The 17,942-nt window shown below is 36.3% G+C and overlaps 1 protein-coding gene and 1 non-coding gene across 2 annotated transcripts; both read right to left on the reverse strand.

The window, feature by feature from the left end:
* Positions 1-239: 239 nt before the first annotated feature.
* Positions 240-357, reverse strand: LOC131433382 (U5 spliceosomal RNA). The gene has a single exon (XR_009230184.1). It is a non-coding gene; the product is annotated as a U5 spliceosomal RNA (small nuclear RNA).
* Positions 358-4,011: 3,654 nt separating this feature from the next.
* On the reverse strand, positions 4,012-13,827 carry LOC131427993 (uncharacterized). The gene is made up of 7 exons (XM_058591624.1): positions 13,709-13,827; positions 12,132-13,644; positions 11,525-12,060; positions 11,387-11,470; positions 10,929-11,329; positions 10,726-10,858; positions 4,012-4,429 (listed from the first exon to the last, which is right to left on the reverse strand). Exons 1-7 carry the CDS (start codon positions 13,781-13,783, stop codon positions 4,262-4,264), a joined length of 2,910 nt encoding a protein of 969 aa, XP_058447607.1. The 5' UTR covers positions 13,784-13,827; the 3' UTR covers positions 4,012-4,261.
* Between the last annotated feature and the right edge of the window lie 4,115 nt (positions 13,828-17,942).

The following is a 17,942-nucleotide window of genomic DNA, read 5'->3' on the forward strand; positions in this document are numbered from 1 at the left end:
GTTTTTCCAGTAATATTGTTTCTAACAACCGAACCGAACATGCATCGACTGACTACAACACAACCCGTTGATTGTAGCCCAACTAATATGCAAAATAATATGTTGCCTCGGCAATGAATAATGAGATGACTATTGCTACAAATCTCGTTCAAGTGGTTATGTATCAAAAATGTAACCATGTTACAATGTGAACCCACACCCAACGCCGCCTTTTTCAGTTTAGGAGCCTATCAACCATATTAGGGTAGATAGGCAATAGCAAAAATTTATTTTAGACTCATTAGAGTGTCCCTCTCCACGGAAATCTTTAGTAAAAGGCGAAAGATTTATTCGACATTTGAAGAGAGACCAGAGTGACGATCCCTTCTTTTCATTGGTCGCTTCATTCTGAACTGCTATGTTGCGCTAGTGATGAGTATAAGCAGTTTGAGTCGTTAGCAGCGTATTTACCGAAGCAGGCAGAACGAACGTGGTGCGAGCTAGATGACGGTGAGCTGAACGGCGCAGTGTAGCCGTACACATTGATTACTTGGAAAAGTGAATTGAATCTTTTGGGACAAAAACGAACCTTATTTTAAATACTGAAAATCTTCACAGTTCTACTTCCCTAGGAAATGGAATTTGGAAACCTAATAAAGCAAACAAATTAGTTTCAAATCCAGCTAGGTAATAAAATTGTCTCTGAGAAATTTGGATAATTTCGTAATACATATCCATTTATCCCGCATATGTGGCACCACTGCGGATATGATCTATTTTCAACTTCAATTATTTTCCAAAATATAAAAAGTATCATCTGAGATGATAAAACTTATTAATAAATATTCCGCTGAGCTTACAATTTTATGTCTCGCCTTCGATTACAATATGTGTTAAAAAATGTGTGCTGCAAAGTGAATTGAAAAATCTATTAAAATGGTAACTCTGAATTTGGTCTGTTTGATGTAGGAGATGGAAGAGTATGAGTATAATTGAGGCACTAAAAAGAGTGTTTTTTTTTTTGTTTCACATTCGGGGGTCAGTGGTAATAATGAGAAAATATTCAGGTCGATGTTACAATTTTAATGGAATTGGCAGTTTGTCAGAATTATCAATCATTGTTACATTTTCCAAATTGATATTGATATAAATGTTGATTTTGAGTCTCTTGAATAATCTTCATCGATCATTCCCTGATTGATATATTTCCTTTTGTTTGTCGTTTGAAATGCATTTATAACTGTCTAATGAAAAACGTGATGCACTATTTAGCATTTTCGTAGTAAGCTAACAGAGCCTTAGTGAATTATTCACAATTGATCTGTAGCGATAGTGGCAGGTAATGTGAGATGGGTCAGGCATTTGCAACACAGTACATAAGATCAGAATTTTTTTTACTTTTTTTCGGGTTTTAACGATATCAAACTAACTAGAGATTAAAAGAAGAGAAAGAATATGAAATTATAGAGCCATAGTACTCAAGGAAGAGCAAGGATGTGAAGAATAAAGTGCGGAAAAGTGAGACGTGACAAGGGTCATTTAAATAAGCAGAAGGCTTCTCGTATCTAAACTTTTACCTTCTACCAGAGGAGTCGAACTTAGGCATCTTAGCGATACGAGTTATCCGAGTCTCTGATATGTCAGAAAGTAAAGACAAAGGTCGTTTGCCATTTACTATCCGAACCGGCCGGTAAATTCAAATGTTTTGCATAATAAACGAAGTAAACGGGTTTTCGTAAATCGAGGTAGTTCATAAAAAAAGTTTACGTTATATGAAATTTAGTTCGTAAAAATGTTTACGCTATTTCGAATTTATTTCGTGAAAAAGGTTTTGTGTAATTTATTTATTTATTTTTTGAGTGATTATGATAAGTCATGATGCGATACTGACGAATTTTCCATACTTTTGTGCAACATTTTTTCACCCTGTTATTGTTCTTTCGACTCCGTTTTCAAAACAATAGTTGTGTGGCAGCAAATTGTATGTCAAAAGGTCTACACACAGTCAAATTGCGTTATCGACATCTTTATTTTGATGTATTGAAATAATGTGGCTGGCTTATTAGCTATGGCTAGATTTTGTTGCGTGGATAGCTTAAACACAGAGAACAGACATCCAAGTAGAGAATTCAATATGTGTAAGAAATTTAACGGTTGTTTTAAAAAGCAATCACCAAATAGCAACTCTCTTGTAGAGGCGCTTCGAGCAGGCCAGTAATCCCTTATGGGTTCCTACGTTCGAGCTTTCACACAATGGTACAATGGTAATTCATGCGTGCAAAGTCGTGCGCAACGGTGATTTTTAACGGAGTTTTACTTGCATGCTTTACACAGCTTTTTTGAAAAAGTTTGTACTAGTTTGGATCTCTGTTCTCTGTGTCTTAGAAGTCTTATGCTATGTGGGTTCTAAGGGCCTTGTTCATTTAGCCGCATGTGATAGTTTCTGGTCGTTTTCCCCTAAAAGCATAGGTTCTATGATTTGCCAGCATACTGGATTTCTAAGATTCCTGGAATCATTCAAGCGTTATAAATTCAATAAATCCAAACTGTCAATAAATCATCGATTCTCGTTCTCGTAAGTAACGTATGTGTGCGTGTGTGTTTCTGTTTGATTGCCAACCGGGAGGAAACTGCAAGTAATAGTAATCAAAGTTTCTTTCAATCGACAAGACTACGCCAGGCCGCTACGTATTTCGATCCGGCGGTGCACTTTCCGGTTCATTTCCGGTCGTCTTTTCTCAACTCGTACAAACAGAACCCAAGCTCAGCAGCTGGAGTATGGTCGCCCTTGTCTTCATGTGCTCTGCCCTATCGGTAAAGTTACTCTGGATGATGGTTGATTTTAGAGACAAACATAAATTTCCAACGGTACGGCAATTTTGAATCCATATTTTATCCATACCTCGAAAAAACAACACTTTTTATAGTATTAACTTAAACTCGTAGCAAGTGAAAATCGCAAAATGTCAACTCCCGGCCCTCTCGATTTCACTCACCAATGGTTCACTATTATAGGAAAATTAACCTCACAGTATCTCTTATTGGCAGTCATCCCTCATCGTTGAAAACTTCTTCGACAAAAAAAAAAAGCCGAGAGCCTTAACCTGTTATATTATTATGCAAAGTGTTTTGCTGTCGACAGATCCCTATCTAGAAAAAAAAACACATCAAACCGGAGGACATAAAAGAAAAACCAAAGGCTCTGCCCAATCTTCTGTCATCGAATAAAAAGTCAATCAACTAATTTGAAACCTATACATCCGATATCATTCAATCCTAATCGGACCGAAAATCGTGACGAGCGCTCTGACGCCTCCCGACACCGATACGATCAGCGTCCTCGTTGTTCCGATCCCGGGTTAACTCGGTTTCGTTCGACAGGCGTACGAAGCACCGGATAAGACGACCCTTTTAATCATTTATTTTCATTCTCACTTTTCGGACACTTCCCCCTCCGGTTTTTCCGCGTGTTGGAGTCTTCCGCGCCCACACTTCTCAGAATAAGCGCTTCCGGGTCCTTTGGCCGGTCGGTAGGATGGCAGGACGAATGCCGCCAAGCCATAAACGCTTCTGCTGCTACTGGATTTGGAATGTTGCGGTTGAATCGGAATGAATGTGGTTTCCTTCTCTTGTGGTTATCGTTATCAAATAGATTTTCATGTTATTTTGTTCGGTGCTGTCCTTCGAAACAAATGCGATGGTTTGATTACAGAAATCAACTCCGTTGTTAGGGGTTTTCTCCATTTTTTATGGGAACAGCTGCGTTGTTAACGTTGATGAGAAATACTGGGTCAAATTCCATCAACAATCAGTCGTGGTTATAGGATTTTTTCTTGTTAACACTGCTGCCGATAAATAGAAAAACTATTTAACTAGCACGGAACGGAAAGGTTTAGTATAGTTGAACAATACACATCATGGTTGCGAATCGGAGTGCTTCTAATGTTCATTTATTTACCAAGAAATTGAATCTACATTTTCCCCAAATATCTCGAAGAGTAATGTAACAGAACAGAAACAGGTGAGTGGGTAATGTAGGAGTCGTAACTGACATCACGTGAGTACTGATCAGTAATAAATTTAGTGATAATTTAAATTTTATTACATTGTCTAATATGCTTTTATAAATCTGACATAATAAACGATAAACGTTTCGAATTCTTATTGTATTGCCAAAATTTGAAATCTGTTTAGAGAGATCTAGAACAATTGAAACACATGGACAGTCATCAGTACAAAAAGAAAAAAATATCTGTATGCAAGGACGACTTCTCAAATAAGATTACTTTTTCACGTGCATCCTCAGTTGTTTGCGCAGCAAGTCGAATACCTCCTTTCGTTTGAACGCTTCGTTGGCTTGCTTTAGCTCTCGTTTTCGGTTCCTTCGGGTTTCCTCTTCTGCCTCCTTCAAAATATGGAGCGGAAGTTTGTCCAGATCGGACAGCAGATCCTGTTGAAAAACATTGAAATATGCGTGGGTCAATCCTGAACACAAGACCGAAATCCTGATCACAAGATTTTAGACTGGTTCTACTTTTAAAGTGTTTACAGCAGAGGGTTCCTCTTATTTATTCAAGGTTCTTAGAACTATGAAATTTGATGGCGATTTATGTGACTTTCGGGTCGTTTTTCAATACCATTTAATTTAATTTAATTCTTATTGTAGCTCAATTACTGACCAAGCAAAAAACTTAACAGTTTAGTTCGTTTTCGTGTCTTGTTCAATACAGTCAGGTACGACAAAGTATGCCACATACATGTCCGGACAAACATAAGCAATAATGATGATTTCGCCAACTACAGTGATACTGAACTAATAGACGGGAGCGTGAATAGCGAACCACTGCTCCCCCTTCATTCACTGGATAGCAATGAAAGCGTATCTCCGCCAAGAAAGAAGATAACAACGAGATCCATCCGAGATGTTTTGTTAGACGGCCACGTTAAGCCAAAGAACAACAGGCCCAAATAAAATCGCAAAAGTGAGTGAGATCCATTTTGGAATATATGATCACTATTTCCGGTGCTTCCGGAACCGGAAACCGTGAACTAGGATAAGCGAAATTGGTTTGCTTAGCTGTCTACTGATAATGGCTATCAATTGGTGTAATTTTGAGTTCAGTTTAGAATCTTTTTTACGGTTTTTGTTTAGCCGCTTCAAGTGACGATGTACAATATTTAGCGTACCTTATCATCTAACTCGGGAACCGGAGATCGGATCCGGATGAAATTCAGGAATTCCACGATCACGATACCTTTCCTTTGAATTCTATTAGAACGAAGACTTTGTCACAATAATCTACTTTGCATACTTTGTTTTACGAAAAATGATCTAGACTGTCTTCTGAAAAGAGCCAAACTTTTTTTTACCAATTTTTTTTTCGGAAACTGACAAATCCTTCAACAAAGTCTTGTATGAGTGGTTTTTACAAAATTAGTCAGGTTTTCGAATGGAAACATGGAAAAATGAAAGAGTGATTTTTCTGAAAATTATTCATTTATTATTCAAAATGCTGCTCAAGGATATTATTGGATTAATTCACAAGCAACAATACATCCATTTGAAGTTTACTATCAGAGAGGCAATCTTGCAAATGTAAGCTTTATTATCATATCAGAAGTAACGACTCACGATATAATTTCTAAAACAAATGACAAATTTTATACAATACCATACAATTGACAGACTTTTCTAAAATTTATTTAATGTTTGATGGAGTAGAAGCAGAATACAAAAATATGAAAAGCCTGTGTAGATTAAAGTTAACCCTTTCACGATCATAAGATGCCCAGGACGAAATATGTCAGTACAACACAATATTTTAGCCTACAATATTTAGCTATTGTAGGTGTAAAGTAAGAGAATATCATCAGAAAAACATAGCAGTGTGCATAAGATTCCTATAATTTCATGCGAAATATTTTTCCCTATGATCCCTCAGAAATAAATAAACGAAGAGTTGGGCTTATTATGTCGTAATTGAATTTATTGCTTTAATTGCAATAATTATAAGAATAGTAAAATAAATAGTTAGTTATGTTATTCTACGAAACTATTTCGTGTACTTGTTTAACACAAATGGACGTTGCAAATAACACATTTATTATGTGTTCTATTTTGTATTTGTCCTTTTGCACAAACTTTTTTAGTGCAATTAAGATTAACAGTTTTTTTTATTCGTTCAGCAACACAACAGTTTTTTTTTAACATTTAACAACGGTAACGATTTTTATAGAAGGGAAAAATATTTCCCTTGAGCGTTAAAAAGAGCCAGTCTTGCTTGCGATTATGGAAAAATCATAACAACTCTCCGAGAGTTATAAAACTGGGCAGTTGAATGAATTGATAAAAATATTACGAAATTAAATTTCTGCAACATATCCACTGAACAGTACAACAAAATGTCCGAAGAACACGAAGAATTGTATAAAAACGACATATCAACATCTGGTAAGGAGTGTATCGAAAATAAGCTATCCACATACATTTGTGTTGTACGCATGTATTTGTGATGATTTCATATGCTCAGATCACAACATGCTGTGCATTTGGCTGCCAGCTTTCGTTTGTTTATTTGTTTGTGCGGATGAAATTCTGCGTTTTCAAAATGTCGCGTATTGAAAAGGAAGTGAAAATTCAGGTTCCCGATGGCACATGGCTAAGAGAGAAGAGTATTACTATGCGAACATTGGCGAAACGGTTTGGAATTCATCATGACAGTGTTAGAGCCATCAATAATAAGTTTGGGGAACACTATTCTTTGGATGAGATACCAGGAAGAGGCAGAAAACCTGGTTCTTCCAACCCGAAACTGAACCTGAAAGTGGTATCTCTAATCATGAAGAACAAATCAATGTCAATACGTGATTTGATCAAAAAAGCAGGAACGAGTGTCGGAATGATCCTGCGTATCAAGAGGCGAAATCACCTGAAGACCTACAAGAAGCAAAAAATCTCGAAACAAAGTGAAGAACATAAGAAGCGAGCAGCAACAAGGGCTCGAAAATTGTATTCGCGTCTTTTGCAGTGTTCGGATGCATGCTTTTTGATGGACGATGAGACTTATGTAAAGGAGGACTCAAAAACCCTTCCAGGTTCACAATACTTTACTGCCGTCGTTGGGGAGGATGTGAGCGATGCGGATAGGTCGATTCAAGTGGAGAAATACGGTCGAAAGGTACTGGTATGGCAAGCAATATGTTCCTGTGGTTTGAAGTCAACCATTTTTTACATTACCGGTGGTATAAATGCAGAAATCTATCGATCTGAGTGTCTCCAGAAGAGATTGCTGCCTTTATATAAGAAGCATAGTACACCTCCACTATTTTGGCCGGATTTAGCGTCGGCTCACTATGCCAGAACCACTCTCGATTGGCTTGAGGGAAAAGGGTGTAAATTTCGTTGAGAAAAATATCGATCGTGAAGAGGGTCTTCAAGAAGACTGCTAAGGCAGCTGGGAACAAGCAAGAGTTTCTAAAAAAAATTTTGCTCAAGCTTTCAAGAAATGCAATGCAACACTTGTCCGGAACTTGATGAAGAGCGTTTGATCAAAGGTTCGAACATTTTTCACTTATCGCGAAACCAAAAGACGGATCTGGATCAACTTTTTGGAAACTTTTTGAAAAATTTAAAGACCTTTCATTTGCATCTCAGTTTGTGAAAATCGGTTGAGAAATTTCCGAGAAAATTGTGTGCCTATTTTTTTCATAGATTTGCACATATTGTCTTGTAATTTCCGAACCGAAAGTCGGATCAGGATAAAATTCAATAGCCATCTATGGGACGATAAGACCTTTCATTTGAATCTAAGTTTGATGATCAATTCAGTCATCTCTGAGAAAATCGAGTGATATTATTTGTCACATACACACATACATACATACATACACACACATACACATACAGACATTTGCTCAGTTTGTCGAGCTGAGTCGAATGGTGTACGACATTCTGCCCTCCGAGCCTTGGTTCAAAAGTCGGTTTTCACAGTGATTATATAGCCTTTCTATATGAGAAAGGCAAAAAGAAGTAAAAATCCAATATTTGTTTAATGACATAAACTCTTTTCAATTGAATTCCTGATTAATAAAAATTTACTTAGTTGCAATATTAGGCAATATCTTCAACAAACTATGCTTCTTGAATTCTGATATAATTATGACTTTCGTTCACTTAACAAAGTCCACGCGTTAATCTTATGTAAAAAACTACGTGTTCTTAACAATCATCGGATCATGATTGAATATGAAATGGACCGTACGTCAGAATCATTACTGTTGTCACATATTTTTTATGTGTCACGTAGTTACTTGAATTCATTATGTCAACAACATGTTCATTTTGTGCTTGGATGCAAATGCAATATGGCGTCTGTTGAAAAACCTAGAACAACTTTTCGACTTTTCTTCGGTATTAATCACAGTGATTTTAAGGTAAATAATTGCTCATTAATTTAATCAACAGTTATGAAGTTTAGCTAATTTTTATTATACTTTCAGATCTAATTTTAGTACCTAGCAGAAGTATAGTTCATGAGCAAATGTAGCAAATGCTATTGAGTTTACTAAATGACTCTACGAAACCAAGCCTCAACAATTTATTTGCATGACACATCGGAATTACGCGAATTATGTGTACCAAAAATACGGAACTCAAACACAATTCAATTTTTCTTTTCTACAGTTCAAAAGCCAAATCCCATCGAAAATCACAATACATGCATCCCAACCCGCAGAATAATTTAATTAGTTGTTAATACCTATATTCATTATTAAGATTCAATATAGAACTTAGTAACAATTACATGAAAATATAGTCCCTCACGGAACGACCGAAATTAGCTCTGCGCCTAATTCGTATTACTGTTTTTGAATTAGTTGATTCTCACAACAAAATTTCCAAAATAACTATAAAATTAGTTAAAATGTAGAATTTACTGTGCTGAAAAAAACTCTTATTTTTAGAGAATGTGTTTAGTTGGCGAATATTCTGGACACAAACCAGCAATATTTCAATCCAACACGAAATTCTCATTGACAACTAATTTCGTTATTAAAATCAGAAACTTTGATTCTATTTATCTATCACCGTCATTACTGAAGGACAGCAGTGTCAAAGCAAAACAATCCATTAAAAAGCTAAAAGGGACAGTCTTGTTGAAACTGCTCGCAAATTGTTTAGATGTTTTTCGCATGTGTTACGATATATCCCTATATAATTTTCTAAACCGATATGTAATAATGACGTAAACTGTTAGTGGAAAGTGTATTTATTCAGAATTTGTGCGCACTTGAAGCGATTGTGCGTAATAATGTTTTTACGCGGAGCAGTGATGTGAATTTCGAATGTTTCACTCTAACTGTGATGAAGTTTTTTTGTATCTTCAAACCTTCCGAGCTGCGCCGTCCGGTGTACTATTTGTATTCGGTTTTTGTTTTCCGAGTGCTCAAAGTTTTCAGTGAGAATGAAGAAACAGTGATTTAGAAGAAAAAAAATTCAAAAAGATGTTTACGTTTCGTTTATGTCTTTTTCTCCAACACAACATCGTATTTATACCTGCCAATATAGAAAAGACAACCGCGTCTGAATTTTTTTCGGCAGTAGTGTGCCATCTAGTGGCTAGTAGTCATTAAGGTGTTACCGTTTCGGTGACAGGGCGCCATATAGCTGCAGATTGCAAAAGCCAATTCAACCATTCATATTGGTTGAAAACAACATTATATTTCTTTAATTCAACTAAAAAATTAGTTGACTGGATATGAAGTGTGCCTTAGCTAAGAAATGACAGTACGTTTAATTTGTGAATTCAACTAAAAAAAATAGTCTTTTCAACAAATATTTTATTATTATTAAGGGAATGAGAATAAAAAATCTAAATCAGCAAAAGCAAGATTTTTTTAGTTGTCTCAAAAAATAACTAACTAAAATCAGCAAATCAACTAAATTTTTCGCGAAAATGCTGATTTCGGTCGTTCCGTGCTTTATTTTCATGTAACGTCAAATTCTGGAAAAAAGTAAGTTCAGATGAAAGTAATTTTATAGTACAATAAAAATGTAAATTTCACAAAATGTAAATTTCACAAAATTATTCTATAGAATCCACGAAAAAAGTCACGTAGGGAAAAATGTGGACTAAGAGTTCACGAGTTCATTCTGTGCTACCTATGCTTCACATAAGTATTACAGGAAAAGTTATATGAATAATAATCACATACGTTTTCACGTAGCTTTGAAGCGTGGATTTTTCTGAGTGTTTAGTTTTTGATAACATTACACTGAAAATCAAAAAATCAACTTGAACAAGGCAAAGTTGTTTTTAAATAAAATTTTTGCCTTAAACTTGAATTTTTGACTCTAGCTAGGGAGCATAATCTTGTAACAAACTTTAAATTTTCTAAATCGATTTGACTTGACTCATTTTGTAAAAACCACTCATACAACACTTTTTTGTAGGATTTGTCAGCCCTTACGCTGGTAGAAACTGTTGTCAACATTACCACTTTCATTTTTCACATAGGTTGTTGTTGTTGTGAAAATTCAATTCACAAAATAATCTGAAAATAACTTTTCATACTAATCGTCATGAAGTGTTTTGAACAGTTCGGAAGTATAGTCAACCAATCACCTTCGCATTTTGCAAAGTTTCGAAGATCCCCCGCCAAAATTAATGAAACCTGGTAGAACTGGTGTTCCACAAGCAACAATTTCCCCGTGTCAGTCTGAACCAGTCTATTGACACATCTTACCATTATATGCTGATGAATCGCCGATAACTTCTCCATGTCACTGATTACGACAATTTCCTTTCCGAGGTTTTTGGATGCGCGAATAAAATCGTACAACTGACCAATAATAGTTGACGTTGCTCTCATGGTTTTGCTGTGAAATATCGCAAAAAATACCAAAAAGTTATACAATCCAGTTTCAGAGATGACTCACAAAAACATACTTGCTAACACATTTTCTTAGTGGTTGATCAAGCAACTGATTCATTTGTTCCTTCATAGATTCCTTTTTCCGCTGAACAGTTTCAATTTTCTTGTTGTACAGTTCCAGCATGTAGTTATGATTACTGAAATATCTTGGAAATTCGTCCAGTACTTCCTTGTAGTGGTAGTTGATGTAAGTGAAAGTCATAAGTTTATTGTTATATTTCGAAATTAAATCGATCGTTCGATGATTGATTTGGTCCAGTCCTTTCAGAAGTAGCTCCTGGTTCGGTTCACAATTTGGTTGATTCTCCAATTTAGGAAAGATCTGTTCAGTATAGAAATTGGCAATTTCCACTCCGATGTTTTGTCCTTCTGTGCGAATGAAAAGAGTTTTGCAATTTTGTATGCTATCTGAAACCTGATAAAAAGAATTTTCTTATAATTGAAATATTTTTCATCTTATTTCGTATCGTACACTATAAAGAGAACCCTCCGGAGTTCTGTGAAGATGATCATTTTCAAATCTCCATTGGGGATCCATCAGTAGGTAATAGTAGTTCTGAAAACAAAAAAAATGATAACATCGCCTCTTAGACTGCGAGCCAAACATTACCCTCATGTACATAATCTTCGTCCACCGTTCTTCCAACCGAAGAATTTCCTCCGTTAATGAATCGACCTGGTTTTGTCTATCCTGCAGTATGTTCTTCAATCTCCGGGTTTCCTGTTGAGCCTCTTTGGCCCGATCGGATGCTTCCAAAACCTTATCGTAGGCATCGTTACGCCACGTTTTGAACAGTGGTGTTGTTTCTTTGCAAAAATCCTTGATCCATTTGGCGAATTTTTTCTCCAGCAACTGCCTCTCGCGAATCTTCAGCAGATTCTCGGCTATGTAGTACTGGAGGAACTTTTTGCGCCGTTGATCGCGTATGTTCAGGATGTCAGTTTTGGGGCAAAATTTCCGCACCCGTGGCCGATAGCGAAGCTCGTGAATGTAGTAGTTGTCCCATTCGGTGGCCAATCGGTTGAAAAATTTCGTCTTAAATCCGAGCTGCTCTTCGTCGAAATCCGGTGCGTTCACCTGCAATCGATCGCGTATGTTGGTGCGTTCTCGCATTAGGCTCGTGTAGTATTTTGACGTGGTTTTGTCTTTGGAAAGTTAAGTTTCGAATTATTTGGAATTTGCAAAAAAAAAAACAAGAAAGCCCATTTTCACTTACATCTTTTCAAATCCTTGGCTTTATCCTGAAAATCCGGATCGATGTAGAATGATCCAAGCAATCCATCGCTTCTGGATAGACTTTTGAACCTGTTGAAGGGAAGTTTTAGAACTGCCTTTTCGAGAGCTTGTTTCGGTTCATCCGATAGCGGTAGCTTGGGTAGTTTTGATTTCGATCTGGATGTGCCCTGATCTTCGCTAGAAGGCTGAAATTTCTTAAAATCCTGAAATGATGTTAACTTTTTCTGCAAACACTCATCGTATAGCTTGCGATATTCGAGGGACTTTTGCTTAATGAACTCGTGATAACGTTTTCGTTTCTCCGATATCTGCTGCTGTTTTTCCGCTTTTTTGAGAGGAGATTTTATATACTCTTTCGAAGATTCGCTGCATTCCAAATCCGAACTGTGCTTTGGACGTCCACCTGGTTTCTTGACTTTCAGATTTTCCTCTGAACGATCGTACAGTAGCATGGTGATCCGTTTGAGTCGATCTTTTTTCAGCCAACGACTCCGGAGCCGGTCCTTCCGGCGCTTTCGTTGGGTTCGAACGGTAGGAATGCGAAAATAAGGAGTTCTCAGAAACGAAAGTATTTTAACTTCCTCCATTTTGTCATCGTCATCCGACGATTCATCGCTGCTCTTGGGACAAAGAGGTATCCGCATATGTGCCAATCTCGTATTAATGAGATTCCGTTCCCCTTCCTTTGCTGAGTCCATTTCACGATAGGATCTAACAAGCAGACTCAGGGGAATTCCAAACTTTGTTTCATTCTCGAGAAGTGGATCTAGACGCGGCAGTTTCGTGAACGGCCCATACATGTGGCCTTCAACGTGTGGAATCTTTGTAGTTTTGCATAATTTTGTGATCCTTTTTCCATCGTTAGAGATGTAATCGTGAGGCTTTGTGTCTACCGACGAGCCCAACTCCGACTCGATCAAATCTTTCTCTCGTTTTATGATGTCAAAACTGCTTTTATTTTTATAATTGTACCTCTCTCGTGTGGCCCAATCCCGGAAAGAGGTTCCCTGCGCCGCACTAGGACGCTGTTCCTCCAATAACATTGTGTCCAATTTCCTAATCATGTTCTTGTAATCATCATCAGACAGGTTCACTCTACTATTCATCTGGCACTGCGCTTCGGACTGTTCGGATGGCGTTGATTTTTCGACATTTCCAGCCATCTGCAATTCATCGGTCATCTTTTTGATGAATGCCCCGACATTCCGGTACTGCGTTTGGGCTTCGGCGCCACGCCGACATTGATTCACCTGCCGCAAATCCTCCGTTAGTGTTTCCAGCACTCGATTGGACGTACGCATCTTCATAAGCTTCTGGACGGTCGAAAATCTCTGCGGGTGAACCTTGGAACGATAGTGGGCCTTCTTACTACCCAATCCGCCCAAAAAATTGACCTCATTCGGAGGTGGATTGAAAGGAATCTCGTAGTTGCGATCTTTGTATGGTAAATTGGATGATAGGTCTTCTCGATCCCAAACGAAATTTTTTGTGCCCTTTGCGGAGTAGGAAGTAGATATATTGTAAGTTCAACAGATGCCTTCTGCGAGTAGGACATACCTGAATAACTGATTTTTTGCTAGAAGTGGAATAATTGGAAGAATGTCGCAAGGATGTTCCGTTTTTTCCGTTCATGTTAAATTATAGCGCAGTTTTGAATTCGGTAGTTTCAATTTCCAGTTGATATCGATTAATCAAATTCCCTTAGATAGACTCGGGTACGTCACTATGGACACCCCCCGTAGGGCATGCGCAACCGAGTGAGAACTTGTAATTCGTTGATATTTTGTAATCAACGCACAAAGAAATGACAAGCCATTGCACAGTGGGAAAAAATGGACCAAAAATGCGAAGATTTTTTCAGTTAAATCGATTCCACGTATTTAGAAGGACCACACGTAACGCTATCATGTTCATTTTACCCCAAGTTCCCTTTTTATACATAAAACCGAAGAATTTGCAGAAGAGCGAATAGAGTTTTTCTGAAGTAAAAGTCTAACAAATCGATTGCATATAGTTTTAATGAAAGCAGCAAATTTGTTTTACCGTTTTACCCCATTTCTTTTCTAGTTATAATATTCAGTTGAAATATGATCTACAATCCAAAAGCAGATCCAATACGATCTATCAATATTGGTTCATATTACGTGCAAAACATCTGTGATCCAATAAAGCACAATAAGAATGACAGTACTAACCTGTTTAACCCGTTTTACCCCAATTTAATTCTTAAGTCGTATTTATGGTTAAACTTTCTTTCGCATACCGAAAGCATCGATTGAGGGAAATCGATTGATATTACGATGAAAAGCGCAAAAATAAGATTACAAATGGATTCAATGACCGCAAGAAATTTGTTATACCGTTTTACCCCAACTTATTCAATAAGTCGTATCAATCTGTCATAGACAAATCACTGTCAGCAGAAGATACTGATGAGTGGTGATGAAAAAATAAAGAAATAATTATCTGCGAAAAAAAAAACGAAAGAATGAAAACATATTTTTTTCACTTTAATTTTTTAATGATTTTTCAAATCAACGTACATTGATCGTGTTACTGCGAAAATGTTCAATGCGTATTTTCAACAAAATGTTCTGGATTCAGGAAAATTTTACATCAAAGCTGTTATAAAACCTTCAATGACATTTATAAATCATAAAATGTATTTGGATCGTTGAAATTTTTTATGTAATATGGACCAATATTGATAGTTTGTATTGTATCTGCTTTCGAATGGTAGATCAAAAGACTGAATTAAAAAAATATTAAGGCTCAATTAGAAAAAAAAAATATAACGGTATAACAGAATTCGTGCGGTCATTGAATCCATTTGTAATCTTTTTCCTAGGTTTTTCCTCGTAATATCCATCGATTTTTATCAACCGCAATCAGCCTGCTTTCGGTATGCGAAAGAAATTTTAACCAGAAATCTGAATTATGAATTACATTGGGGTAAATTTATAATTGTAATTTGTAATTTTTTTTAGGTCTTTCTTCGTAATATCAATCATTTTCATCAACCGAAATCAGCCTGCTTTCGAAATACGAAAGAAAGTTCACCCATAGATACAACTTATGACATACATTGGGGTAAAGAGGGTAGTACTGTCACTCTACTTATGTGTACTTGGATAACTGAAGTTTTCTACGTAACGTGAACCAATATTGGTAGGTCATATTGGATCTGCGTCGGGATTGTAAATCTGAATTCAACATAAAATTATATTTGTGGGAAAATTGGGGTAAAACGATGCAGCATGAAACATGCCATCATGGAGACTATCTGTTAATTACTTTTTGAGGTTATATGCGAAACATAGAACTGTCTTGTTTAACCATAATTGGTCCACCGATCAGTAGAACTTCTTTTCTGTAAATTCATGGAAGAAGATGACTGGGGGTAAAACAGAATACAGTTATTTGCAATCAATCTTATTAAAAACAATCCATTTATCTTACTAACGTTACTGAAGATTGCTTATGTAGCTAATTCTCGGTGTTTTTAACAGACACTTTAAGCTTTTCCACTGGAACTGTTATTGTATTACATTATTGTCTGAGACCTTCTAAATAATTATATATCTGTTTTTGATTTAGGGAGGTCCCCTTTAAGTACGTGACTGCTTATGAACATGTTAGGAATACATTCCGATTGGTCGAATTCAATTTCTTCCAGAGTTTCACAGTTAATTTTCGAAGTAAAGTCAGAAAAAAGAGGAATTGGACCGAAACGGGCATAATAGTGAATTTTGTGGATCTTCTAGCTACCATATATCGATTTTACGGAAAAATTTGCATAAGAAATACTAACTTTGAAAATATTTGCTTAGGTTTTTATAAAATTATTGAGCAAAGGCGCGTTTTTTATCGTTTTTTCCTCACTGTGCATTGGCTGGAATCGACATTTTTTCATAAGTTTGTAGAACAACCACAGTAATGAATATTTTTTATTTGACCTAGAATAGGAATAAACCATAAAATTTATTCATTACCAAATTGAGCCTCGATCGTGATCAAATAGATTGAATTTCATAATTTATTGGGAATTTCATTATGTAAAATAAGAGATTCTACAATGTGACATAGTTTCCAAGCGAAGCTGAGAGTGACATTAATTTCTCGTCATTTTCGTCTATTTTGAATCAATGAAAATGACTTCTATAAGCACTGCTCATAAGATGTGTTTTGTAGAATCATACGTCGAATATTTCATGGGTGAGACTAAAATGCCAATCTATGAATAATGCCAGAACGGTTTTTATGAAAACAAACCAACAAGTTGACAAAAAGTAAGGATAAATTAAAACCAAACTTAAATCGCATCAAGGTAGTTATTATTACACTTCAGCAATAGAACGTCATGTCGAGAAAATGACTTATTTGCATGCTTTTTATGGGAATTTTGTATTTCAAATGAGTCAAGGCATAAGTCTTGCTAAGCATCATATCGAAGAATAATTGTTTTTCCGATTGCAGCGTTTGGAATAGTTGAAACTCAAGCTTAGGAAGCATTTGGAATGGAACTAAATCCATGTCCAGTCAATGACATAAGTGGAACAGTTGTTTCAAAATTATGTTCTTTCTTTCATTTGCCCTTTCAGTCATTTGCGGTTTTCAGTGAAAATCCCATAGTATGCAGTGTCGATATTCAACCGAAGCTTTGAGAATCGATAATGACAGAAAACAAATCACAATGATTTTTACCTGTTGGTACTCGAAGTTGTAGTAGTTGGTAAATCATTTTATTTGGTGCAATATTTCTGAAAATTATTGTATCCATCTTTGAGAAATCATAGAGAGTTCCAAATAAAATTTCCGGAATCGAAAACCGAATACTGGTAAAACTGAAAGTTTGTTCGGTCATCGACTATCAAAATCACAAAACCGCTGAACCCGATTAATTTATATGAAATTGACACTAATTACCGTGTATCTCCTGAACCAGAAGTCGGATCTGATTAAAAAATAAGTTTTCATGGGAAATCGGTTCAGCCATCTACGAGAAAAATTAGTGACATTATTTCAATTTCGTTACTCATATCATCCTGTAATTCCGGAACCAGAAGTCGGATCCAAATGCAATTCAGGAACCCTGTATGGGAGCATAAGGCTTTTCATATGAATCTAATTTTATAGAAATAGGTTAAGCCCTCTCGCCGAAAATTGAGTGAAATTATTTGCCATACGCACATTTGCTGATCTTAAGGGCTGGAACTTGGGTGTAAGAAATTATTCTTCCAGTAATTATTGTATGAAGCAGTTTAAAGTTGCAGTATGTATGCGAAATTTTTTTGAATTCGAAAATACAGGCATCTTTCTAATACATATGTCGTATTCAAACGATTATGTTACCAAAAACGAACCTTTCCAAGATCGAAAAGAGACCAAATTTCACGAAAAAGTATGCTTTATGCAGTCTATTTGGTACTTAGAAACAAACGTCACAACAGTATTGAACAACATGTTTTACTTTAACCTGTTTTAATCCACCTAGTGTAATATTTCCTTTCTCATGTATAATTTTGTGGTATACTATTCAAAATTTTTCTCTTCGATTTTTGAAAGAAACCAAGGGATTGTTCGTGTATTAACTAGTATAACATCGAGAATGAAACAGTTCTCAGGTTAGGTCATCCATTAGAAAACGAAGTGAGTTTCCGGTGCTTCCGGAACCGGATACCAGGAACCAGAGTAGCCGGAATCGGTTTGTTTAGTTGCCTACTGATAATGACTATCAATTTGTGTAGTTTTGAGACCAGTTTAGAAAGTTTTTTACGTTTTTTGTTTCGCC

This window comes from Malaya genurostris, chromosome 2, assembly GCF_030247185.1.
Source record: "Malaya genurostris strain Urasoe2022 chromosome 2, Malgen_1.1, whole genome shotgun sequence".
Classification (NCBI taxonomy): domain Eukaryota; kingdom Metazoa; phylum Arthropoda; class Insecta; order Diptera; family Culicidae; genus Malaya; species Malaya genurostris.

Excerpts from the sequence above, each read along its gene's own strand:
- LOC131427993 (XM_058591624.1), bottom strand. The coding sequence starts at position 13,783 with ATGAACGGAAAAAACGGAACATCCTTGCGACATTCTTCCAATTATTCC. Across the intron at positions 13,645-13,708 it reads GCAAAAAATCAGTTATTCAG|GGCACAAAAAATTTCGTTTG; the intron begins GTATGTCCTACT and ends TACTCCGCAAAG. Across the intron at positions 4,430-10,725 it reads CGATTCATCAGCATATAATG|GATCTGCTGTCCGATCTGGA; the intron begins GTAAGATGTGTC and ends GTTTTTCAACAG.